Genomic DNA, 23999 nt, shown 5'->3' on the forward strand with positions numbered 1-23999 from the left:
AGGTGTCGGGAGGCAAACAAAAAGAAAAGCGGTCTTTAAATAATGAGGCAAAGGTGTAAGCGAGTGGAAGTCAGCTCCTCCGTTGGCAGTGCGCTAATTAAGTTGACAAATGTGGCCTGCTTCCTTTCTGCGCGCTACCCCAAGCTACCCCAAGGTACCCCAAGGTACCCCAAGCACTGATTATGATAATGTTATGCTCTGCCGGAGAGCGGAAGGAAGCGACCCAGACGCAGAACCAGAAACAGAATCAGAGCCAGAACCAGAACGAAGAGACTCTCCCCAGGGGGACATGCAAATTATTCAGCTGCGAATGTCAAAGCCCACTGATTGCCAAACATTGTCGGTCTTAATCTTTCGTCGTTTACCCTGACAAGAGTATGCAAAAGAACTGTCCAGCCTGTTCACTCGTTCTTTCGTACTCTATGAATTGCAATTGAATGACGTGGGGTAGTCCTGGGTGACCTGGGTGGTCTTGCAGGGGACAAGTGTCAGTTGCGGCCAAGATCCGGCCATTCCTTGCAGCAGAACATCGACGGCGGTCCCGTTCGAAGCCAGAAGCAGAGGACCAAAAGGTCGGCGGTCATAGCAACAAGTCCTTTGGCAACATGTTGCCCTGTGGCTGTGGTGAGTTGGCCGCAGCCGCTGTGTAGCCAACATGTTGCGGTTCCCGATGCCGGCTGCGTGCCACGGAAGGCGCCAACAACTGTGCCAGTGCCTCAGTGCTCCACGAAGGCTACGAGGCACGAGACACGCCGCGCACCGTGAGTTCTGTGTCCGTTCTTGGAGGTTCCTTCCCCACATTTTTTCTTGCGTACTTTTCGACTCCTTTGTGCTGTTCAGTGTCGCGTCGCGTCGCGAGTGCAAGGTTGTTGCAAGCGAGAGCCGATTCAAGTGATCAGCAAGGGAGGATCCGAGGAGATCCGAGGAACAGCCTCACGATTGGCACCTTCTACCGCTATCTTCGCCAGCTGCTGTCCGCGCTTGCCCCGCTGGCCACGGATGCCGTTCTCCAGCTCAATGGCACCTATGCTGCCCAGGAGCTCTATGGGGGCTCTCCGGGAGGCTTGGGCGGCGGAGGCAGTGGCAGTGGCAGCGGGATGGCGGAACAAGATGTGAGCATCAGTGGCATCGATCTGTACAACTACACCGGCAACGGGTTGGAGTTTGCTCTGGAGGCGGACGGCCTTGGCTTCCGGCCAGGCTTTGGCTTACTGTCCAGCACACTGTCCGCCCCCATTGCCACCGCGGCCCCACCTAGCAGCAACCACAGCCACCGGAGTGCCGGAGTGGCGAAGGTGAGTGCGGATGTGCCAATCTGGGTGATACCCTGCTACTCGATCATCCTGCTCTGTGCCGTCGTGGGCAACCTGCTGGTGGTGCTCACCCTGGTGCAGAACCGTCGCATGCGCACCATCACCAATGTCTTTCTGCTCAACCTGGCCATCTCGGACATCCTGCTGGGGGTCTTCTGCATGCCCGTCACCCTGGTGGGCACCCTGCTGCGCCATTTCATCTTTGGCGAGTTCCTCTGCAAGCTCATCCAGTTTGCCCAGGGTAAGTCCAGGATAACTTTTGGCCAACTATTAGCATACTGGAATGCAAATATGTATTTACACAGAAATATACACAGACACACACATGCAAACAAGCAGAGCGCGTATGTTTGTTTCTCTTTCTGAATCCCAGATACGAAGATACGGAGTGCTACGGATTGTGCAGACCTAAGCGTTCGTTCGTTCGTTCGTTCCTTTCATCTGCCGACAGTCACTGGACACTCTCTCGCCATATGGATGCTTACATTATCCCCACTTCCATAAATACAACAATACAGTATGGTTTATATGCGACTGGCTTGTACCCTATGCTGACATCGTTTAATGGAACAGAATACCCTACCACATAAATTATAGTTCGAATCTAATTTGAATGCGTTCGATAACAAATCAATACCGAAGTACCCATCGTAAATGTGTGTCATCTGTAAACCAATTGAGAACCAAGTGGACTTTACATTTGTGCAAGGGAGTGTCACAATGACGCCAGAACTTGAATCTGAAAGTATTTACGCAAAGCAGGCCACTCGATCCGGTCATTGCAAACTGGAAGTTTGGAAGTTGTCAAGCGGTACGAGAATCCGAATCCGAGTCCGAAAGGAGAATAAATATTGGGCAAGCATGGAGCCAAAGCAGGAGACGTTGAAGAAACCCGACTCTGGTCAACTTAAACATATCAGGCAACAGATACTATTGGCCAATGTCCAGGAGCTGATCAAGAAGATGACGCATCGCTGCTTCAGAATCTGCATCGTGCGGCCGGGCCCCACGCTAACAACCTCTGAGCGGGACTGCATCTCCAACTGCGCGGATCTCTTCATGAAATCGGTCCAACGGGTGTCGCAGCAATACTTCCGCCGCAGGCAATGGCAGCAGCAACGCCGCCTAGCAAATGGAACTGCCCCTGCCGCTTCTGGCACTGCTTCTGCTGCTGCTTCTGCCGACAACGTGGCCTACTCTATCCCATTATCGGACAATAAAAAAGTTTAAATTTTAAAAGGCTTATGTATATTTGTTAAATTCGTCTACGAAGCAAATGCCAATGGGAGTTGGATTTTTGTTGGGAATGGGGAGAGGGATAGCTATTCCGTTTTGATAAGGTACTGTGGTGCATGGCCCATGGGAGACGAGACCATCATGGAATTGACGGATTGTCTCCGGATAGTCTCTTTGGAATTGATTGTTGGATGTCGCAGTTATGGCGGATGATCTGCATTGGACTTGAACTTTAACGAAAGATTGAAAGATTAGGTAGGAAATATTCATTTTGAAGGTAATGGAAAATAGAGTGGAGTCGGCAATTTGAAAATGCTACGGCTCCCGGCTCTCCACTTTCCCCTGAAGCTTTTCTGGCACCTGAAACATGACGTATTTTATAAGCAAACTTTATAAAAGGATTGTAACCCAAAGAGAAAGCTTCGAGCAAGTTGGCACGCTTCAAATGGCGCCTTCTTCGTATTCGCTCGCAAAACTTTGTCTGGCCCGAATGTAATGCTCCTTTGTCGTCGAGGCCATGCGAGAACAGAATTCAACAGAAGCCGCAGGAGCTGTGACACTCTAAATGGGGACATGGGGAGTGCTGGAGTGCTGCATACAGGCGTGAAGCGTCTTAGTCCCATAACTTTCTGATGGACCATATTTAGTACTTTTGATGGCACGCTGATGCACGTCGATTTTCCACTTAAGCAAACTGTCCCCCATCCTCCATCCTCCATCGACTTCACGCACAATTTCCGCGATTATTTATAGGTTAAATCATAATTCAAGGCCGCCGGCCCTCGGGCCTTAGGGCGTGGCCCACATTTGAGCTCCTCCATTCCTCTGTTGACACTCGTCCGGCCAAAGCCCGCTTTTTATGTCGTGTGGCGTGTGGCGAGTGTGCAAGTGTCCATATCTCTATATCGCAGTGGGAGCAGTGGCTGGATGATACTGCGAGGACGAGGACCCAACTAACGACCGACGGGTGTCAACGAGGATGCCGTCATTATGGATTTTTCAAGGGCTCGGAAGATTAAGTATGCACACTCCCCTCCACATACACTCCTTCTACACCTGGGCCACCCAGTGCCAATGGGACGTGGGGGTCTTTTAAAGACCTTTAATTCCAATGACTGACCCGAGATTTCATACGCATGGTCATCTCCCCATGTCCCTGTCTCCTCTGGGTCCAAGGCGCTTTTAAAACACACTTCGCACACATAAATTTAGGCTTGGTGGCTTCATCTGCGGGGGATGTGCTCCTCGGATGTATGCTGTGTGCTGTTTGCTTTGGGTATGGAAGAAACCTACATCCACTAGATTGATCGTCAGATAAACAGTATTTTCGATGAAGTCAGCTTATTGTATGAAAGCTATGTATGCTCTTGTCCCATCCCATCTCATTCGTTTTCCCGTGTTTCGGGGCTGTTGAGTCGCCCAATTGCCGCAAGTTACCGTGGGTTTTGAGAAACGGTCCTGACACCTGTCACAAGTCCTTATCAGTTGGGGAAACTTGATGGTCTGCTCGGTAGCTCAGCTCAGCTCAGCTCAGCTCTGAAGTAGGCCCTCCCTCCCGGTGGAGATACTCTGCCTATTTCATCAAAGTGCATGCGAGATGACATTCTAATTATCTGCGCATCATTTATGAACTATGGAGCAGGAGAGAGAGGAGAAGGGAGAGATTTGCTCTTGGGAAAGGGGATGGGAGGATGTACATATGTTCCTTCGTCTGTCAGGAAAGGCTGAGAGGCTCTCAAGTATCCGAGACACAAAAGACCGATCCGATGACTTGCTAACCCGTCCAAAGGCCCCCACAAAAGTCTAAGCCAAGGCAGTGCAGCAGCAGAGACTCTGGCCCAGTCAAAACCCCGTTTTCAATGCGTATTACTCGAGACTCTAAACGAGATGGTGCTTTGGGTGCTTTGGGTGCTTTGGGTGTTTGGTGCCAGAAAAGTACCCAGCGTCTTCAGGGCAATTCACGCGAAAGCATACAGGCGGCACAGTGTGGCATAGCCGATACTAATCCTGATGCAGGCTGAGACAGTCTGAGGCAAGCGTCCGTGTCGCATTCATTCCACTATGCAACGTCAAAGTCACGTCGCCTACACGACCTACTACATCCGCCAGCAGGCGGTGTAAGTGTGTGTGTGTGTGCAGTTTCATGGCCTGTTTCCGTTTCCTGTGCCGCCTTCGTCGCAAACGACCCAGTCATCTCTGACGCTGCTCTGGTGTTTGTCTTTCTGCAAGTTTGTTTTCGGCGCTGCTGCTGCTTCATGTGTTCTGCTTCTTGTGTGCTTCTCGAGTGATGCCTCATGCCTGCGCCTGGCATTCATATTACGGTTTCGACGGCCCCGCGTCTAACTTATTAACAACATAATAACAATAGCAGCTGGCAAACAACTTGAACGCCTCCTTTGAGACACACATTCACACACCCACACATCCACACACACGCACACGTGCACATATAAATGGCAATTTGTTAGAAAAACACTTTGGCAGCCGAATACGGCCATCGCGTCACGCCCCCCCTATCCCCCGCCAGGCACCATTGCAGCCCCGAGCGCCCAAGCGACTCGCATCTGTTGCACGGACGGCATCGTCTTGCTCGTAAATTTATAAATGTCATCGCTGGCGCTGGCCAAGCTGTCAGTCCAATTTATGGGCATCATGTCAAGGTGCAGCGCTCAGTGCAATGCCTTGCCTACCCCTGCTCTAGGATCCATAGCGATCCATGGCTTGGACTACGCCCCTCTGATTTATTGTCGAAATTATGCAGTCGTGGCCATTGGCATTCCCACCAATTTTCGCCGCCTTGACACCGACTCCGCTTCCGATTCCGTCGCACTCCCCCATCTAGACACCTTTTCCACGTCCTTGTGCTGACTTGCTGAGCTGCCAATTCAATTACGATTCCAACGCCACGTGAGCGTGAGTCCGGGAGCAGGAGCAGGAGTGGGAGTGGGAGCCGAGAAAGAATCTGGAATGTGAATTCAATTTCGGATTAAAATCAGAATCTGAGAGCAGCTCGTTCCACTCTCCAGTTCCTCCAGTCCTGTCTCTGTTCTGACGACTGCGTACCCGCTAATTTTTGTGAGACAGCCAGTTTTTGTATTAAGTTCACCATATCCTGGGCATCCTGTATTGATTTCACTGCGTGTTCAATCTGTGAGATCGACCAGTCTTCACTTGTTGCCCCAGAGTGTTGCCCCCGCTTGTAGCACCAGGTTAAAGTCGTGCACTACCTTGAACCTGTGATCCGGCTGGCTGGGCTCCTGCTGCGCCTCCCATTCGGGTGCTCATCCAAGTCGCTGACGGCCCAGCAAATTAATGATTAATTGAATTTCTTCTATCGTCAGCTTTGCTGGTCCTGCTTTGCTGTTTTGGTTTTCGCTTTTTCATCTCCAAGTAACCAAAATCAGCGCAATGTCGTCGTCGTCGTCCTCGTCGTCGCCATCGTAGTCATTAATTAGGCAAAGACCAAGGCAAAAGGCAAAGGCTGGCGAAAAGAGTGGCAGGCGAGTGGGGCATGGGGCAGGAGGCGATGGGAGACAGTGTTGTTGGAGCTGGTGGGACAGAGACGTAGGAGTGATGGCCTGGCCTGGCCGCATCCCGCAATGCACTTTGTGCAGCAGCTTCAGGAGACTAAGACCGTGGCAAGGGGCAAAGTTCCATGCACACAAACACAGACCCACTAGCAGCAAGGTTGTGCATACACGCCGCATGCGTGAGTGTGTGTGAGGGTGGCTGGGGGCAAGGTAAATGCAGCATTAAGAGCAAATGCCATAAGTGGAAAAATGAAATGGAATAAAAAAATAACTACACTCCCCTTCAATGTGATGTGGTTGGTCGAGTGGGCTGTGGGGGGTGGATAGAAAAATTTTATTTACGTTCATCATCTCTCCCAAACACACGCACTTGTTCAAATACACCACCCACACGGAGAGCACAAGCAACACGAGCGCGCTCCCATGCGCCATTCACTCACTCAGTTTTTTGCACTGTAACTGTAGACTCTAGAGTAAAGCGGTAAATTTGACGTGGGCGGAGTGTGCAATCAGTCGGACCTCCCCTGCTGCCAAACCCTATCCCCATCATCACCCAACATAAATTGAATATTTTGAGGTGCGCAGTGGAGTGGAGTGGCGTGGCGTGGCTTGGCGGTCGTGGCGTGGAGACGGTCGACAGGCCGAGCGATATTCCTTCTTAAACAGCAAAGCGACCACGCCCTGCCGCCTTACTTAGGTTCCTGCTGCTGCGACGACGCAACGCTCCGAGAATAGTACTTTCCGCGTTGAGGCCGCGTACTCAGACATGCCATGGAGCATTGGGGCTGGGGTCCTAGATTTTTCTTTCTGGTTGAAGGGTTTGTTTTGTTTGTGGCAGGCTTGTTCCGGGTGGGTTTTGTTGCCTCCCTTTAATCAGAGTTAACCAGGCGGAAATGCGACGAGCGTGAGCAGCCAGCCGCCCCGTGCAGCGCGGAACATTTTAAAGATTTGTTTTTTCTCGTCTAAAGCCAAAGCCATCATCATTTTTTTTTTTTTGAAGTTCGTCCTCGTGCCCAAGCCTATTCTTGTCCCTGTCCCCGCCGTCAACTCACAACAATTGCGGGGCATTTGCAGAGGGCCAGATTTGGGGCTTACCTGAAGGAAAATGAGGAAACTACAGGCAAGAGCAGAGCCGCTTATTTCCTCGCTAATGCTGGCTAAGCCACATTTCACATTTCGTTTCATTTTGTTTACGACTTGTTTGGCGCCTCCCCGTGTGTGGGAACTCTACGCTCCCAGCGGGTGGAGCATTATTTTATTACGAAACGGAGAGTATGCAATTAGCTAAGCTCAACCAATGATGAGTCGCGTATTTTCCAATTCCCAATCCAATTGAAATTCCTTGGGAAATTCCTCGGGCAATGACAAAATCTAAGCACAAAGAGAAAGAGCAATCGCTGGGGCGTGGGGGGCAAAGGCAAACAGCAACATGGAACCTACTATATCTGACAGTTTTCAACTGTTCTGACGCGTCCTCCATTGCAGATGCTATCGGAGCTAATATCTGTGCTGGCCACAAAAAAAAAGGGCTGATCGAATGTTATTACTGCGATACACACAATGCATATGCAAATCGATTATCCATTATTTAAATATATTCGCAAATAAGGAAAAACTCGCTGATCGAACTGATTGGCCGTGTAGCTCGAATCATTCCGTGTCCTGGTCCTGCTCCTGCTTCTGGTCCTGGCCGAACGGAAATGTTGAATTTGTTTGCATCAGCAAACAATGGATAAGGTGATCCACCCATCACATTTGCATACACCCACAAAGTGAGAAAGGTGAAGTGTAAAATGGAAATGTGATCCTAATAAATGTGACCCGCCCTTTAGTGTTATTCTCCATTTGGCCATGGCATTCTCCTCTGACACTTTCTGCTGCCACCTGAGTCAAGTGCTTTTTGTGGTGGTCATATAATTGATTCCAGAGCTCCTCGGAGACACAGCCCGGACTGCCTTTGTCTTTGTGGAATGTCCTCCTCGGTCTGGACTCTCATCAGTGGCCCTACCCCTCTTGCAGCCTACAGGTGCACCACTCACTTGCCTCCCACGCATACTCCCACGCACCCTCAGTGTGAGTAATTTGTGTGCTGAGTTTTGAGAGAGGCGGGCGGGGACCTGCCGCAGTGAAATATACTTTCAGCAGAATTAATGTGGCGCGAGGGAGGAGCCAAAGAGCGGGTGGAGTGGAGTGGAGCGGAATGGGGGGGGGAATGGAACGACACAAAGAATTTGCTCTTGCGCCACATGCCACAAAAGGAATATAAATGAGACGCAACTTTTTAACTTTCTTTGCATTTGAGAATTTGAACTCCTACCTTTGCCACTGCCATTCGCATTGCCATTGCCATTGGCGTTGCCTTTTTTTTGGCTTTGGGGACTGCCTGTGGGAAGCCGCGACACCTTGACAGCCCTTTATCCGAAATTAATATTACTTATGTATTTATTTGCAATACTAGTACGAGAAAGAGAACGAGTAGTAGTAGGAGTATGTACAATATTATCATGATAAGCGATGCTGAACGCCAAAGAGCTGTCAACCTGATGTTGTTGTTGTTTTCGGGGTATCGCAGTATGACGGTCAAGTGCCTTTGCCCACCGAGTGCTCCTCCGCCCGGCTCTCAGTTTGTTTTGCAAAAGAAATGTATTGCTGCGGACATCATTTCAAAGTTTGTCTCCCCATGTCCGATGGCGTGACCATGACGGAGTCTGGGCCGAGTGGAGCCATGGAGTGATGAGAGCTGAAAATTGAAGGGACGAGTGGACACCGCCATGGCAACAATTATTCCGTGCCTAAGTAGCCAGGCAAGACGATGAGCACGCCATTGACATCTGTTCAACGATGCCCGTACCAGTCCCGGTCCCCGTCCCCGTCCCAGTCCCAGTCCCAGTCCCAGTCCCGGGCTGCGAATACAAAAGCTTGTTTATAGTTTGCATTGACCGAGCAGGCCAAGGATAAGACTTTGTTCGAGAGGGAGGCTGGGCTTTCTTTGCAAAAGTTTCCAGAAAAACATGATTGCACTCTGAGCTTGGCTAAGCACTTCAGTCTGTGAGCCGCCCAGATCTCTGCGAAACATCTCAAGAAAGGGTGGAGGGGTTCAAGGGTGAACTACTCATATTGCGTTGCCAGACATCCGGCACAGGCATGAATGATCTCTGGATTACCTCTTTGCACTCACCGCACTTGTGGTGTGCACTCGACGACAGGAATTTTCTGATTGGCTTTTTCAAGAAATCCGTGCCCAGTCTTGACGAACATTTCCCTGTGTCGCCTTCCGACTCCAACTCTGGCCCGGACAACGACAATTCGACTGTACGGCAAATGGAGCGGCATAAACGGGTCAACATTTGCAATTGCAATGCATACCGAATGAAGTCCTGCTGAAAGTTGATTTCGGAGTAGGGCTCGTCCTGGCCTCACCGCTTGCCAGGGTGCAGGTATAAAGGACGATTTGAACAAAGCCAATGACCCCTTTTTTCGTTTCCTCAATCTCCTGAATTGTGCACTCAGAACTCAGAGCAGGAGGGAATGCAGCCCTTTGCCAGCTCCTTGCCTTACAGGTCACTTACCAGGACCTTGTCCAAGGACCGGTAGCCCAATCAAGGGCACAGTGCTAAAGTCACATCACATTATTCGATCAGGCTACGAAGCTCAATTAAGAGGCAGCCCTTCCTACCCCACTATCACCATATTCTTCCCTGTTTCCCATCCCCATTTGTCTCTATTTATCGTTCCCGTCCAGGATCCGCCAATGGCTGTGTTAGACATTTTAATTTGCTGTGTTCTACAATTTTCATTCGATACAAATTCATTCCGATTGAGGGTCTTCAGTGTGCTATGGCTCTTTTATGTTGCTGTAGAAAAGCATACACATAGAACACATTGAAAACAAAATAAAATAACGATGCCCCAGTCCCGACGTCAGCCCCGGCCCCGCCCTATCGATGTCCTTTGACTGCTCTCCAGCCGCAGGTCGTGGGGCGTAGGGCGTAGGGTCGTGGGGCGTCACAGTTGGTGCTCTCCCCTCGGTTAGCAATAACTTTCTGTATTAAAACGTAAAAAAACAATGGAGCCCAATATTTTATATAATTTCAGAATTTTGCAGGACGAGCAGCAGGCAAAGTTCAAACAGAAAAAGCACACACAATGAAAATAAATGGAATGGGGAATGAGCGATTCTGCTGCCAATGACCAAGGACCGACGATCCGATACCCGTTGCCAGTGGGAGCATTCGAATGTTGCTTTTTCATCTCTGTCATGACAGTCGGGTGTTCGTTCTGTTATGTTCAGTATTTAGTTTTTTCTCCTTCCTGGTTGATGGGCACCATAGGAAGTGCATCCGAGCTTCCGAGCATCAGAGTGATTGATTGTCCTCCCGGTCCTGTCCTGATGGGCACAGAGCAAACATAAGTCGAAAGTCGCACCCTCCACTTTTTATAGAGAGAAATGAGGCTGAATTGAGTTCGGGCTCAGTTCTCTGTCTTTTTTTGTTTCATTTCAATCTTGAGTCGTGCGTCGACAGGCCAAAGTTTTGCCCAGCCAGCCAATTTTTTATTGTTGTCTCAAATTTGGAATTATTTTTATTGGAGACTCTGCCACGCACAGGGGAGGCGCAGGAGGCACAAACATTGGGACTAGTCCATAAAAATCCACTTTCAGCTATGGCTGGGAGCTATGTAACTGGCAGGGAAGTGCCATTTGGCAGTGCGAGCAGGACATATGGACTCATTGTCATTGAGAGGAAAACGGGCGCTAAATCAAAAACGAACGACCAGAGGGAAGGAAAGAATGGAGAGGAAGATGGGTTTGGATTTGGATTTGGATTTTGATTTTGATTTAGATTCCGCATACTGATTCGGATTCGCATTCACATTTTGGGTGGGATTGAAAGTGGCAATGGCAATGGAAACGGATATGGGCATGAGCATGGAAATTGAAATGGGCCATGGATGAAATCGATTTGCATCTCACACTTAAAGTCATTTCAAATTTGATAACAATAATTTATGAAGCTGTTGTATTGCAATTTTCGCAAATAAATTACATTATGTATTTATGGTGGCTGGATCCAAGTGGATTGGTTTATGCGGATACGCAGCAATCGGACGCAGATAATCCTTGTCCATGTCTGCACAGAGTTTATATTTAAGCACACTACCCCCCGGTCTGGAAAAGCGTTTAACAGTATACTGTATTTAAATCAAAACAGCATTTTAACAGCGCCTTCTAATGCACTTCTCATAAATATCAGCTAAGTGACCCGGTGGCAGATATTGTAGAGCGATAGCCTTCAAACTCCCCACAGAGTGGTTAGGTATATTTCTACAGCTTATGTATAGTTATCATGTGTTTACTGCTGATGCTTACTGCGCATAAAAACGGACACAAACATGTGGCAAGGAATTATGACTACGCAAACGATGCTGCCAGCCACAGCACGCTTTGCGGTAGCACGTTTGCTGATACCTGCAGCGAGTAGCCCAACAAACTGCTCTCCTTTCCATGTTTGCGCTTATTTGCTGTTGGGATTCGTTTCGAAATTCAGTCCGCCAGAACAGCAGTCAGGTGGGATCTAAAGCAATTATAATCCATACACCGATTCCGATTCCGATTCCGACTCCGGTATAGTCTGGCCGATTTTCGATTGCCACTCAAATTATTCCTTTGGTTTCGAAATCCAGAATCCCAAATAAGAGGCTCTACTCTGTCGTGCACTCATTCAGGGCAAGGCTTTCTTTGAACGACCGCACTCGATGCTCTATCTTATTTAGATGCGGCTCAGAAACTTTCTTCCCAGCACCAGAGACGAGTCAGCAATTTCATGTACTGTTGCCCCGAGGCACGAGTTTCACAAGCAGCCACCGTTCTTCGGCAAGTGAGTTGCAGCTGTCCGTCAGACCCAGACCTCTGCCCATCCGCACGAAATTGGACTCCAATCCAGTGCAGTCCAGTCCGTTTGGTGCGCATCCCTGGTGTCTTGGCAGTAGACGGCTTGTTGGTTCTACTTTTGCGGTTTCCGGCTTAGTTAGATGCCACTTTTGAGTTTGAAAATTGACCCGACAGCCGTCGAGAGTGCAAAAATCTGAAAGAGATCAAAAACAAACAGCAACAGGAGCAACTGGAGCAACTGGAGCAACAGGAGTAGCAGCATTCAGCTCCTGGTCGGGCTGCTGCTGAAGCCCACCAAATTGCATAGCTGCCAAACGGGATTCATCGCCGGCACGCTGACCCACAGCACAATAAAAAGCCATGAAAACCGTGAAACAAATTTATTCTCTGTGAAGTATCCGTGTAAACCAATGCTGCATCTCCCACTCCGTGGGCGATTGTTCGAAATATAATTCCGAAGACGGCCTGCAGTTACAATTGGATTTTTAGATAGGGGTGTGGCCTGTTAATTTAATTGGATTTAATTGGATGTGGGATTGGATTGCTTGCAGCATTAAAAATGTCAAAGGTGGCAGACAGAGAGTACGCATGTGTTTGTGCAGCTTGGATTGCCTGCAGGAGTCAAAACTGAGGACACAAATGCAATACATTATGAAAGATACAATTACAAAGTCGGACAGCTCTCACCCCAGGCTCATATTCGTTTGCAACAAAATGCCTTAATTGTTAGACTTACGGCGAGAAAATCGGAGCACGGAATACATTTGCGACAATTTCCAATGCGATATTCACCGGCAAACACACATGTGAAGCTGAAGCTACATATGTACATATTTACGAGTACATACATTTTTCTGCACGAAAAAGTCATTTGAAGTTTGTCCATATAGAATGGAGCGTGGACATAAAAGTCGAGGGGCAACCACAAGGGAAAACAAAGCTGTGCGACTCTGTCGGAGAATTGTGATTTGCTGACCCAAGATGGATTTGAACACCTGAGCACCTGAACCCGCTGAGCATACAATTTCGGGAGCCAGGGTTTGCTTTGAACGGAATGGGGAATATAAATCCACAAAGCCTGATACACTTGGGCGCAGAGGAGGCTCTCCATGGAGGCTCTACCTATGGCCAGACCTCAATCTGCAAATCAGAGCTCAGACTCGTGGATTCCTCTGCAGCTGACATACTCGAACTCGCATAAGCACTTTGCCTGGCTCCTCTGGTTTTTTGCCTATTTTGTGGCTGCGACACCAGAAACAGAAAAAAAAAGTAAAATAAAAAGAGCAAAAGAGGAATTTTTGGCAGGTAAACGGCGACTTGTGCGATTTATGTGTCATGAAAGGGAATGCGAAGTGGCGGGGAAAGCATACCAATCGCTGAGCAGCGGAACTGCAGGATATTTTACCCAAATATTAGTTATGTCCAAGTCAATGCTCTCGACTCTTATTGACGTTCATTCAATCAGGAAACCAACATACTCGTACGACATGGTACTCGTATTCATGTCCAGCGTCGAGTGCTCCTCAACAATGTTTTTCAATTTCCCATTCCGCCATTGCGGAACCATTTGCACTATGGGCAAAAATGTCCTTTTATTTTCAAATTATTTACTAACGGTCAAAGTGTTGGCAATAGTTTTATTGTCTGATAGACCGATGTGTCTTATAACAGTATGATCCAAAATAAAAATGTTATTTTATTTTATGGGAGTTCGTTCAGAGAATACCTTTTAATATATGTAGTTTCGTATAGTTTGAAGATTATAGATTAGATTATAGAACTATAGAACTATAGGACGGACCCTATTAGCCACACTCAAAAACAATTTGTGGAATCAAAATTTAAGTGCAGATCAAAATAGATAAAAAAAAATTACAAAAAATAATTCCTACATTTTAAAAATTAACTAGAAGTTGAAATCTAGATTAAAAACCGAAAGAACAGAAATTTTTCCCATAGTACATAGTAAATTGGTGGGGCACTTGGCCCTCTTCTGCGAGCAGGGGGCTATTTTGCTTCATTCATTTCATTGTTCCGTTCCGTTCCGTTCCGTTCCCGCACGCTTCGGCTCTCGGTTTGGTCTAGATTCTATTTTCAAAATTTCCATAAAATTGCCATTTTTGTTTCGGCCTCTGAGCACTGAGCCGCATATTCTGATGATGTCCGTGGGTACGGGTATGCGTAAAAGGGTGTGCTGTCCGTGGACCCCGTGGACCCGCAGCCAAGCGACTGCGACAGAGCTAAATTTAATTTGGTTAATGAGCTTGGCCTGTTTCATCATCCCATCCCTGGGCTACGACGAAACGAAACCCATTTGCAGAGCAGAGCTATGCGAGCTGTGTTGGCATTGGCTTTTATTATGCTCCTTCTTGATGCTGATGGCGAATACTCGTAGCTTTGGGACTGCTGGTACTCGGATTAGCATTGGGATATTGGCGTAAGCGGGAGTCACATCCGCTTTAAGCTCGGTTATGGAAATGGAAAGGGGGCTGGGAGCTGGGGCCTGAGGCCTGAGGCCTGGGGACTGCGGACTGGGGGCTGCCATTGCGACAACAGTTGCCACTTTGATTAAATGCCTTTCTTCTTCCGTGGGTTCATTAGAAAAGCCGCCGGCATGCTCCGCTTTAGGTATCAGTGCCGCCAAAATCAGCATCAGAATCCTCTGGGGCGAAACACGAGGCACAGCTTCGGGGCACAAGTCGAAACCAAAACCAAAACCAAAACCGAAAAAGACATTAACATTTTAATTATTCCTCCGTTTGCGTTGAATGGTGTTGGGTCCTTTCTTCATTGAAAGCCCGGGCCAAGCGTGACAATTGCCAAATATTCAGCGAATAAAACTTAATGGGGGAACGGAGGATGGTGGTCGCATGCCTATTCGGAAATGTCATCAATATCCCGAAAATGAGCGGCATAAAAGTGAAAACTTTACAGATGGATGCCCATAAAACAGATAAATAATTATTCGAAACACGAGGGAGGGCCCATGATTTTATCAAATAAAGTTTCTCGCTCAAGTAATTGTTCATTTCCGCTTTTCCGCTTCTTTGCAGCCGCCTCTGTGGCCGTATCCTCGTGGACCCTGGTGGCCATATCCTGCGAGCGCTACTACGCCATCTGCCATCCGCTGAGGTCGCGGACTTGGCAAACGATCAACCACGCCAACAAAATTATCGCCATCATCTGGCTGGGCAGCCTGCTCTGCATGACCCCCATAGCGCTCTTCAGCCAGCTGATGCCGACCAGTCGCCCAGGTGAGTGTCTCGCCAGAGCCAGGGCCAAAAGACCCAAGAACCAAGAGCCAAAAACCAACAGCAATGAGCCGCATAGCACTGACCTGACTGATTGTTCTTTCAGGGCTTCGCAAATGCCGCGAGCAGTGGCCCGCCGACAGCCTGAACTACGAGCGGGCTTACAACCTGTTCCTGGACCTGGCCCTCCTCGTCCTTCCCTTGCTGGCGCTGAGCTTCACCTATCTGTTCATCACCCGCACCCTATACGTGAGCATGCGGAACGAGCGGGCCATGAACTTCGGCAGCAGTGGACCTGAAGTGCCCGGCCCCGGTCCGGCCGGCAGCAGCCAGAGGCGCTCCAATGGCAGCCACAGCCAGTCCCTGGAAACAGGGATCCAGCAGCAGCAGCAACAGCAGCAGCAACAGCAGCAGTTCGGCACTCCCCAGTACTACTACGGTGAGTGACAAAGCGTTCAAAGATTGCAGCAGAGGTGCCGTGCCATGCCGTGCCGTGCCATGCCGCAAGTCAAACTTAAATTAGTGGGGACTGTTCCCGGCAGGATGCCATTCGGGATTAGTCTCTGCCCCCAGCCTGCGTCACACACAATTTACATGCAAAGTTTGCCACGCACGAAATGCGTTTCCATCACATCCCCCAGTGGATGCGATAGCAGAGCCGAAATGGCGTTGGGGCCCGAGGCAGCCATAACGGGATGAGTGTGAATGAGCCAGATACAGAGAGAGAGGGAGGGGCTGCTGAAGTGTCGAGGCGAGAAGAGATGTTTTAGAGAAGTGTTGCCAAGAATGCGTGCAGAGGCAATAACCGGGCGAAGGCTTCGAGCATTTCGACATTCATTTACATTCACTTTGACAGATTAAAGAGCGCTTCCCCATCGGTGATGGCTGATGCTGGCTGGCTGGGATTTGTGCTGCTGCTTCTCTCAATGCAAATAAGCATAATCCGATGATTGTGCTTGAAGAAAAAGCACCGAGACTACCGATACTCAAGCAAATCGATTCCTCTAATTCGGCTTTAATTCGTTTCCCCTTGAGCACCCAACCAACCCAACCCACATAGCGTTCTTTCCATTTCCATGTATTACAATGTATTCAGCAAAGTCGAGTATATACCGACCACACTTTATTGAATTGGAACTGACGCGACGTGTTTTATGAGTGCACACGTGAATTGATGTGAATGCGCCGCCGGTACAGTAAATCTCCCGAGATTCCAGTCAACGATTCTCTGGAGAAATTTGGGCAAACTTGTTGCACAGCATACAACGAGCTGTCGTCATCAAATATTACCAGCTCCTGTGCATCGCCGCCCCACAATTGTCCAATTAACATCTTAGAGATCTAAAGGCTTGGGGCTCCGGCCATCAACCGCGTTTTGGGCACGTGATGGTAGCAACCTCCCACAGGGGCTCATTTGCATGAAGGGGTTCCATGCTGAGTCCTCAAGGAATAGCAGGCCAGACTCGATAAAGTCTCTGTATGTGGGTTCCAAGGATGGAAAATGAAAATTGCGCATTAGCATAGGACCTTACTTGTATTTCGGAGCTGTGTCCTCCCTCGGAATTAGAATGAATTATCGCAGCACATGAGACACAGGACAGTCGGTTGAGGTCGTTTGAGTGCTGCTGGCACTGCTCGTACTCGTATCCTGCTTAAGTGGGTGACCTCCTATTCCTGCTCGGGACGGGACCAGGACCTTCACAATCGAGAAGCTACCATCGCCTCGGTCTCCTTCCTCCGTTCTCCGTTCTCCGTCCCAAATAAAAAGGGTCAAGTTAAGTGCCGTAAATTATGCACGAGACAGCATTTAAGCGCTCGTTAAGGGCCTTCATCCCGCTGCTGGGCATCCAAATTTAGGGGTTGCACATTTTCACATACTTGCTTCAGACTCGAATGGCGACTGGCGAATGGCATGTGACAATAAATTTGATTTAATTTGTAATCTTCGTTTCGCTTCGTTTACGGGCACTGCCTTGATAGTTTCGTGCCGTAAATTGCCATGGCCTGGGCCCGTCCCGCGAGTCAGTATGTGCATCGGTAGATGCCCCCCCCCCAGATCCGAGCTGGCAATTTGCATATCCTAGTGCCATGTAATTAGAGCCAGCCGCGTATTGCTTGCCACTGCGCGCTCAAACTCATTTGTGCCCCCACTTCAGGCTGGCGTTAGTATAAGTATTGGGGTCGATGCACAAACACTCTTTTTCGGCCAACCCAGCTGATCCGCCAATGATTTCCTAGAGATTGATTTATTTAATTGGAAGAAGGACAGACAAAAAGAAGAAGGAGCTACGCGGCGCGGCGCTAGCGCTTTTGGAGCTGCAGCCAAATTCCGTGCTTACTGGCCGTCAGAAAGGTGAGCGGCGAGACCTGAACCGGATCTTGAGCTTGATCTGCGAGAGAGAAGGAGTAGTCCCGGAGCAGGGTAACCAGTGCCGCCTTTGTCTGGGCCAGTCCCAGCCGCATACCCGGGCACATACGAGGTCCGGCCCCGAAGCCGAGGAAACGGCAGCCCATCGGAGACGTGTCCATAAAGCGCTCTGGCTGGAACTTTAGCGGATCGGAATAGAGATTCGGGTCCCTAAAAAAACGAAAGAATGCTGTACAAATATCTAGATTGGAGCTGCTTGTGGGTTGAGAGACTTACATATGTATGGCCTGGACTGGGAGCACCAAGACCGTACCCAAGGCAACCTCAATGCTGCCAGGACTTCCAACAGCCGTGTCCGTGTCCGACCTCTGTGGTGGCAAGGTAAAGGATTTGGTGCAGCGCTTTTGGAGTGCCTGCATGGCCGGGTGCAGGCGCAGTGTCTCAAGGAGGGCAGCCTCCGCATACCTCAGCTCCGCCAGAGCGGCGTGCCCCATGAGAAGACCGCCATGCCGCTGTGCCACCTCCTCCAGCTCCGTCTGCACACGACGCTGAGCGAACTCGTTGCGAGACAATTCGTAGAGGGCAAATGCGAGGAGCATGGCCGACGTCTCGTACCCCTCGAGCAGCAGGGTGGTGGCGTGTCCCGCCAGGTCTCCTTGTTCTCCCTGCTTGTCCCCGAGCCAGTGCAGAAAGTTGTTGGCTCCGCTCCTGGCTCGCACCAGATCACAAAGCCAGTCCTGCAGCGAAAGAGGCACGTAGCTGAAATGGTGAAGGCGTAGAGCTAAGCCGTGAGTGTGCCCCCTCAAATAACATCTCTAAACTACTAGCTGAATGAACACAAGATTTATGTCCTTACCCACCGATGTTGCAGAATGTTCGCGAGGCGCGACGAGTGCAATAGTGCAATGGTTTCGGGCAGGCTCCACGCACTGGGTTGAAAGAGCGGCAGCAGTCTCTGCAGCCACTGGCTACCTTTCTCCTGATCTTCGTCCTGGCACAGGCAATGGGCATCCAGGCCAAAGACGGCCGAGGCAATCACCTGGAGCGTGTACCGGGTGGCCAGCGCCTTCGCCTCGAAACGCTTGCCGGTCAGACGCCTTGCGACAAACTCCTGCAATTGCTGGCAAGCTGCAGCTGCGTGGGGGAGCGTCTGACGCAACCGGCTGGGAGTGAAGAGGGGCACCAGGTCGGCGCGCAGTATCCGCCAGCGATCGCCGCTGGCAATAAACGGATTGCAGGTGGCAAGGACATCGCGTTGGGCGTCCACATTAACGGCGTTGTCGGCACAGTTCAGAAAGCTGTTTCCAACGAGGACTTCGCGCACCAGCCGTTGGTCCCGCACCAGTATGGCGGGCTCATTGAACAGACGATAGAAGCCCACGTAGCGCAGTTCTGGATGCTGTCTGATCAGATTACGGTTAAGGTTGATTGAGTCACCTGACGCCGCTGCTGCTCACCTGTATATTTGTTCGTAGACCTCGCCATATGACCGCTGACCCAGAGCAAAGCTGGCCATGTTGCCCACCAGCGGGCAGCCTTGGGGACCGGACACTACGCGGCGTCGCCAGTGGCTGTTTGACCAGGCCAGTCGTCGCCACAGGGTCCCCAAAAAGAAAAGCAGAAGCAGTAACAGGAGTAGCAGAAGAAGCAGCATCGAATCGATTCCAGATGGGAATGAACACTCAGCCGAGCCTCGCAGTGCTTATACGTGTTCGGATTGTCGGATTGTGGGATTGCATCGTGACTGCACTGATTGCATGTTCAGTGTCTTCGCATTTTGGTTGCGTGCTGGAGAACTTTCCACTTTCGTGGAGTCGTTAGCCGCATGCTAGTTTCTACGACTATATTCATTCATTAAGTGCTGTGATTGATGTACTGTAGGTACATACAATTGGCATACACTTTGTGTGATTTACGAGTATATTCTATATTCTTCAAATCTGATTCTTCCGCAGCGGACAGCTACTCTCATGGCGGCAGCAAGAGGAAGCTCCTTGGGGGCGCCTGCGAAGGGCGCAGGCATCTCTACTGCATGCGCAGTGCATCCGTGAAGTCCCTGCGGCAGCAGCAGCAGCAGCAGCAGCAGCAGCACTCTCAGCTCCCGCCGATCAACGGGTGTACCGGCGGCGGGGGCGGTGTCGGGGGCGGTGGCGGTGGCGGAGGCGACTGTTGCAGTCGGGCCCAACGGCTGCGGCATCAGTTGCAGCACCAGCAGATCTGCATGGGCATGGGCAATGACAACGAATCGCGGCGCAAATCCTTGTCGCAGCCCAGCCTGCGCATCACAGAAGCGGGGCTGCGAAGGTAAGTCATCCTCCCCTGCATCCTCTTGAGCTGCACTAGTCGCATTAACCAATTTGAATGTACCCCTTTACCTTTAGCATCGTGCCACGCCGCTCGAACGAGAGCAAGAGCCTGGAGAGTAAGAAGCGGGTAGTGAAGATGTTGTTCGTGCTGGTCCTGGAGTTCTTCATCTGCTGGACGCCGCTGTACGTGATCAACACGATGACGATGCTGATCGGACCTGTGGTGTACGAGTATGTGGACTACACGGCCATCAGCTTCCTGCAACTGTTGGCCTACTCATCCAGCTGTTGCAACCCGATCACCTACTGCTTCATGAACGCCAGCTTCCGACGCGCCTTCGTGGACACCTTCAAGGTGCGGATGTGCGATGGGGGCCGCCTATGCTTCTGGCGGCGACGTTCCAAGAACGAGACCAACCTGTCCGTGGCCGGAAACTCGATTGCCCTGGCCAATTCGGTCATGTCCAGCCACACCATTCTGGAGAGTCCACGCCTCTGAGCCGCCGCTCGTGGCAGGGAGTCCGAGCGGCGCCAGTTAAAGGTAATGGAGACGGAGTCGCTGTAGGAGCGAGTACGAGTATGTCCCTACGAGGTGTCCACCCAACAGGCAGCTAAATATGTGATGATGCAATGTGAACGAAACTGAAACTAAAACTAAAGGAACTGTGGTTGTCAACGACTCTACCGCGTTGTGAATGTAAATGTGCGTGGATAGACGGATGGGTGGATGGATGAACCTACCTAAATGGTGGGTATGCTAGGTATCTTTTCTACGTATGGGCGTCCCCTCCCTTTCCGCTGTTACTACATATGTATGCATACCATATGTGCAACTAATGTTTTAAATGTGAATCTAGAGTTACTATCATTCGAGTTGTTAAATGTGAATTGTTAGACTTAACCCCTGCTTACACCTGCTACACGTTTTCCTATACATTCCTAAATGTATTTCGTATGTGTGTGTATGCAATCAATCAATCAATCAATAAATCAAAGGAAATACAGGGCCCAAGGGTAATACATCGTTGTTAAATTTTCCAATTTAGCCACTAAAGGTATTGCTCTTACCCCGTTTCCAGTTAACCGTTTCCCGTACCCCTTCCGCCGAGAGCGAACACTTTTACTTATTGTCACGCACAGCCAGGTTTCACTGAAGCATGCATTTGACATGTAACCAACCTCCAACCTCCGACCTCCCATGGGGGGTGGGGCAAGGCTGGTCGCAGGCTGATATTACAGGGTAAAAATTTACATAAATATTTATATACATATGTATATAGATTCATGCATAGATAAATCACAGTTGGATGGGCCCGCTCTAGGGTCAATCAACAGTAAAACAAAACCAAACAAAACACAAACAACAACGTTTCTTTCGTTCAAATAAATGTCAAATTCAATTGTAAGTAGTTGATTGTAGCTGAAAATGCATTAAATGTAATTAATATTCTAAAATAAGTGCAACCTGCAAGGAACATATATGTACATACATGCACACACACACCCAACCACCCAACCACCCACCACACCCACACAGACAGACACAAATACATATTATATAAGACATATGTGAATTCTTTTGCTCATGTACACTTCAACGAACTTGACAATTGCAATTACGAGTATTCTAATATCGATATGGTCGTCTCTAAATGTTTTTATGCAAATAAATTAAAATAAAATCAAAGAAACCACACACCGAATTCACTTAATAATCACCACAGACGGCCTTTGCATGGCCCAAAAACACCCCCGCCCCACTCAGAAACCGTAAAAGGAACCCGAACCCTGAGCCGCAGCCGGAGCCGGTGCCGAAGTCGAGCTCAGAAGCTAATTGATTACCTGCCAGATTGACTTTGCGTCGTCATTAGCTCTTGACATCAGAGATGGCCTCAGACGGAATAATGGTAGCCCATACAGGTAGACAGCTATACAGCTGTGCTTGTATAAATGGGTGGGTGTTGGACACAAGGCAAGCAAATGACCACAGGACTTGGCTTGGCAGCTCGTCAGGAATTGCAGGAGATTACAGCAGTCCTGTACCCGAACACCCTTACATAGGTTGGCCATTTGCAGCTAATGAGCTGGGAATAAATTTCGTTGCAGCATGCGATGAGCTCCAGTTCCGTAACCAGCGAGGCAGAGCAACCAGCCATCCTGCCCTGCCCTGCTCTGGCCTGGCCTGGCCGTCACTGAGCTGTCAGACACAGAGACTGAAGACCTGAAGCCCACCACTTGCAGATCCCTCACATGACATGGGGGGGCCATGTGTGAGGGAACGCGGTTAGGTAGAAGGGGACTCGAGCTCGGCCGATGCCACAAACCTTAATTAATTGAAAACGACTTTAAAATACCAGCTACTCGAAGTCTAAAACTTCTACGGAACTTTTACATGAATACCACCCACTCACCAAAACACTGAGAAGAATCAGGAATCCTAAGAACCAAGTATTTTTATAATACAAAATATGACACAAAAATCGTTTTCAGATTTTTATTTAAATTGAATTGAAAATAAAAATTTTCCTCAAAATATCACCTCAATATCAAACTATCATTTACCTCAAATGTCCTTGAAGGACCCCTTTCCGTTCAACAGTTATATGAGTTTCGTTATTATTTTCCATTTATATAATAAAATTAGAAGTTAATTGCGTCTTTCCAGACGAATGGGTATACTTTGCGGTAAGAAATACTGGGTAATAATTAATAATGGCGGCCGAGCTACAAATGGCCCTGGGAGGTAGAATGTTTGACTGTTTCCGTGCTCGTACAGGACACAGGATTCCACAGAATTCCAGGGATCGATGGAATGCGAAGGGAGTGGGTAGTGGGCGGGCAGTCCGAACATGCCAGCACTGCTGTATCGGTCAGGATAAATCAATTTCCATTCGGAGGACAACAAATAAATCGCACGCAATCAACCAACGCAACCACTGCGGTGGATGGTCGTGTCGAGGCACCACCAAGGAGAAGGAACTGAGGCGGCTCTGATTGATGTACCCCATATCGCAGCAAGCAAACTGCGATCCTTGTAGCATGGAAGCCCCTTCCAGATTCGAAACTTGTCTGGCGAACCAATCACTCATGATTTTCTACCCCACGGCGCAGTGGCCCACCACTGACCAATGTGTAATTGCTGATAGTACCTACTACTAATGGAGAATGGATAATTGCAGTTGGCGTTGAGTAGCCACCCAACTGCATGCGGAACCAAGCCAACAACGAGGCTTGGCTGAGCAGTAAATGGGGAGTGTGGAAGGATTTGATCGATTGAATTTGTACTTCCAGCCCCAGGGAGCACAGCACATGGCCTGGTCTCAATGGATGACCTTTCGTAACAGCTGCTGGGGGAATATCCCACGAGGGTGGGCTTCGCGCTAGCCTGAGCGTCCTTAGTTGCTTTGCGCTCGTTGTGGCGCCCGTACGTGACAATTACAGCAACTATAACGTATAATGAGCGCCTCCACAAACTCCACAACTGTCCAGGCAACACATCATTCTTGTATTTCTATTCCTACGAGCATTAGTTTATCCGAACGGGCCCCAGGAATGACTGAGATAGAGACAGCCCTGAATGCATTCCGAAATCCGGACTGCCTGTCTGGCATCAGGTATTCGAGCCATGCCCTGCAGAAGTTTTGCTGAGGGCGTAAGCCCATTTTGACTTTCAATCAGATCATGGTCAACTGCACTGACAGTCATCCACTGACCAAGTAGAGCGTGCTTGTCGGGTCACGTACGCCTTTCTTGGCCTGGACGATCACTGTCGGCTCCCCATCCCCCATCCCCCAATCCCCCAATCCCCCAACCCCCTCTGTTCGTCTGTGCCCCAACTGGCTGGAAATAACCAACAACTGGTCCGGTGGCGAAAATTCCCAGGCCATTCCGACAAAACTGCCAACTGCCGGACATGAATAGAAAGAAATTTATGAAGTATTTATTGCTTACCAAGTGTCAGAGTTGCTGATGGCCCCAGGTCCCAGCTCCCAGGTCCCAGCTCCCAGGTCCCAGGTCCCAGAGATTGATGCTGGGGAGTTTGGGCTGTGGCACCACTCCTACTTCCCACAGACGCGGACCGCTCACAGAGGGTTTTCTAACAAAA

General features: G+C 49.5%; 3 protein-coding genes across 4 annotated transcripts; 2 read left to right on the forward strand and 1 right to left on the reverse strand.

The window, feature by feature from the left end:
* The first annotated feature begins 739 nt into the window (after window positions 1–739).
* On the forward strand, window positions 740–21570 carry LOC108158966 (gastrin/cholecystokinin type B receptor). The gene is made up of 5 exons (XM_033396912.1): window positions 740–1554; window positions 15023–15223; window positions 15327–15659; window positions 19544–19892; window positions 19970–21570. Exons 1-5 carry the CDS (start codon window positions 1098–1100, stop codon window positions 20391–20393), a joined length of 1764 nt encoding a protein of 587 aa, XP_033252803.1. The 5' UTR covers window positions 740–1097; the 3' UTR covers window positions 20394–21570.
* On the forward strand, window positions 1751–2568 carry LOC117192266. The gene has a single exon (XM_033396925.1). The coding sequence runs from the start codon at window positions 1968–1970 to the stop codon at window positions 2541–2543; it is 576 nt and encodes a 191-aa protein (XP_033252816.1). The 5' UTR covers window positions 1751–1967; the 3' UTR covers window positions 2544–2568.
* LOC108165056 (probable cytochrome P450 308a1) lies at window positions 17461–19267 on the reverse strand. Of its 2 annotated transcripts, XM_017301099.2 has the most exons (4): window positions 19046–19267; window positions 18449–18991; window positions 17865–18347; window positions 17461–17798 (listed from the first exon to the last, which is right to left on the reverse strand). In XM_017301099.2, the coding sequence occupies exons 1-4, from the start codon at window positions 19240–19242 to the stop codon at window positions 17522–17524; spliced, it is 1500 nt and encodes a 499-aa protein (XP_017156588.1). In that variant the 5' UTR covers window positions 19243–19267; the 3' UTR covers window positions 17461–17521. The 2 variants fall into 2 exon arrangements, with proteins under 2 accessions (XP_017156588.1, XP_017156589.1); XM_017301100.2 differs by lacking the exon at window positions 19046–19267 and having other exon boundaries at window positions 18445–18695.
* Window positions 21571–23999: the final 2429 nt, after the last annotated feature.

The sequence above is a fragment of the Drosophila miranda genome, chromosome XL (genome assembly GCF_003369915.1).
Source record: "Drosophila miranda strain MSH22 chromosome XL, D.miranda_PacBio2.1, whole genome shotgun sequence".
NCBI lineage: Eukaryota > Metazoa > Arthropoda > Insecta > Diptera > Drosophilidae > Drosophila > Drosophila miranda.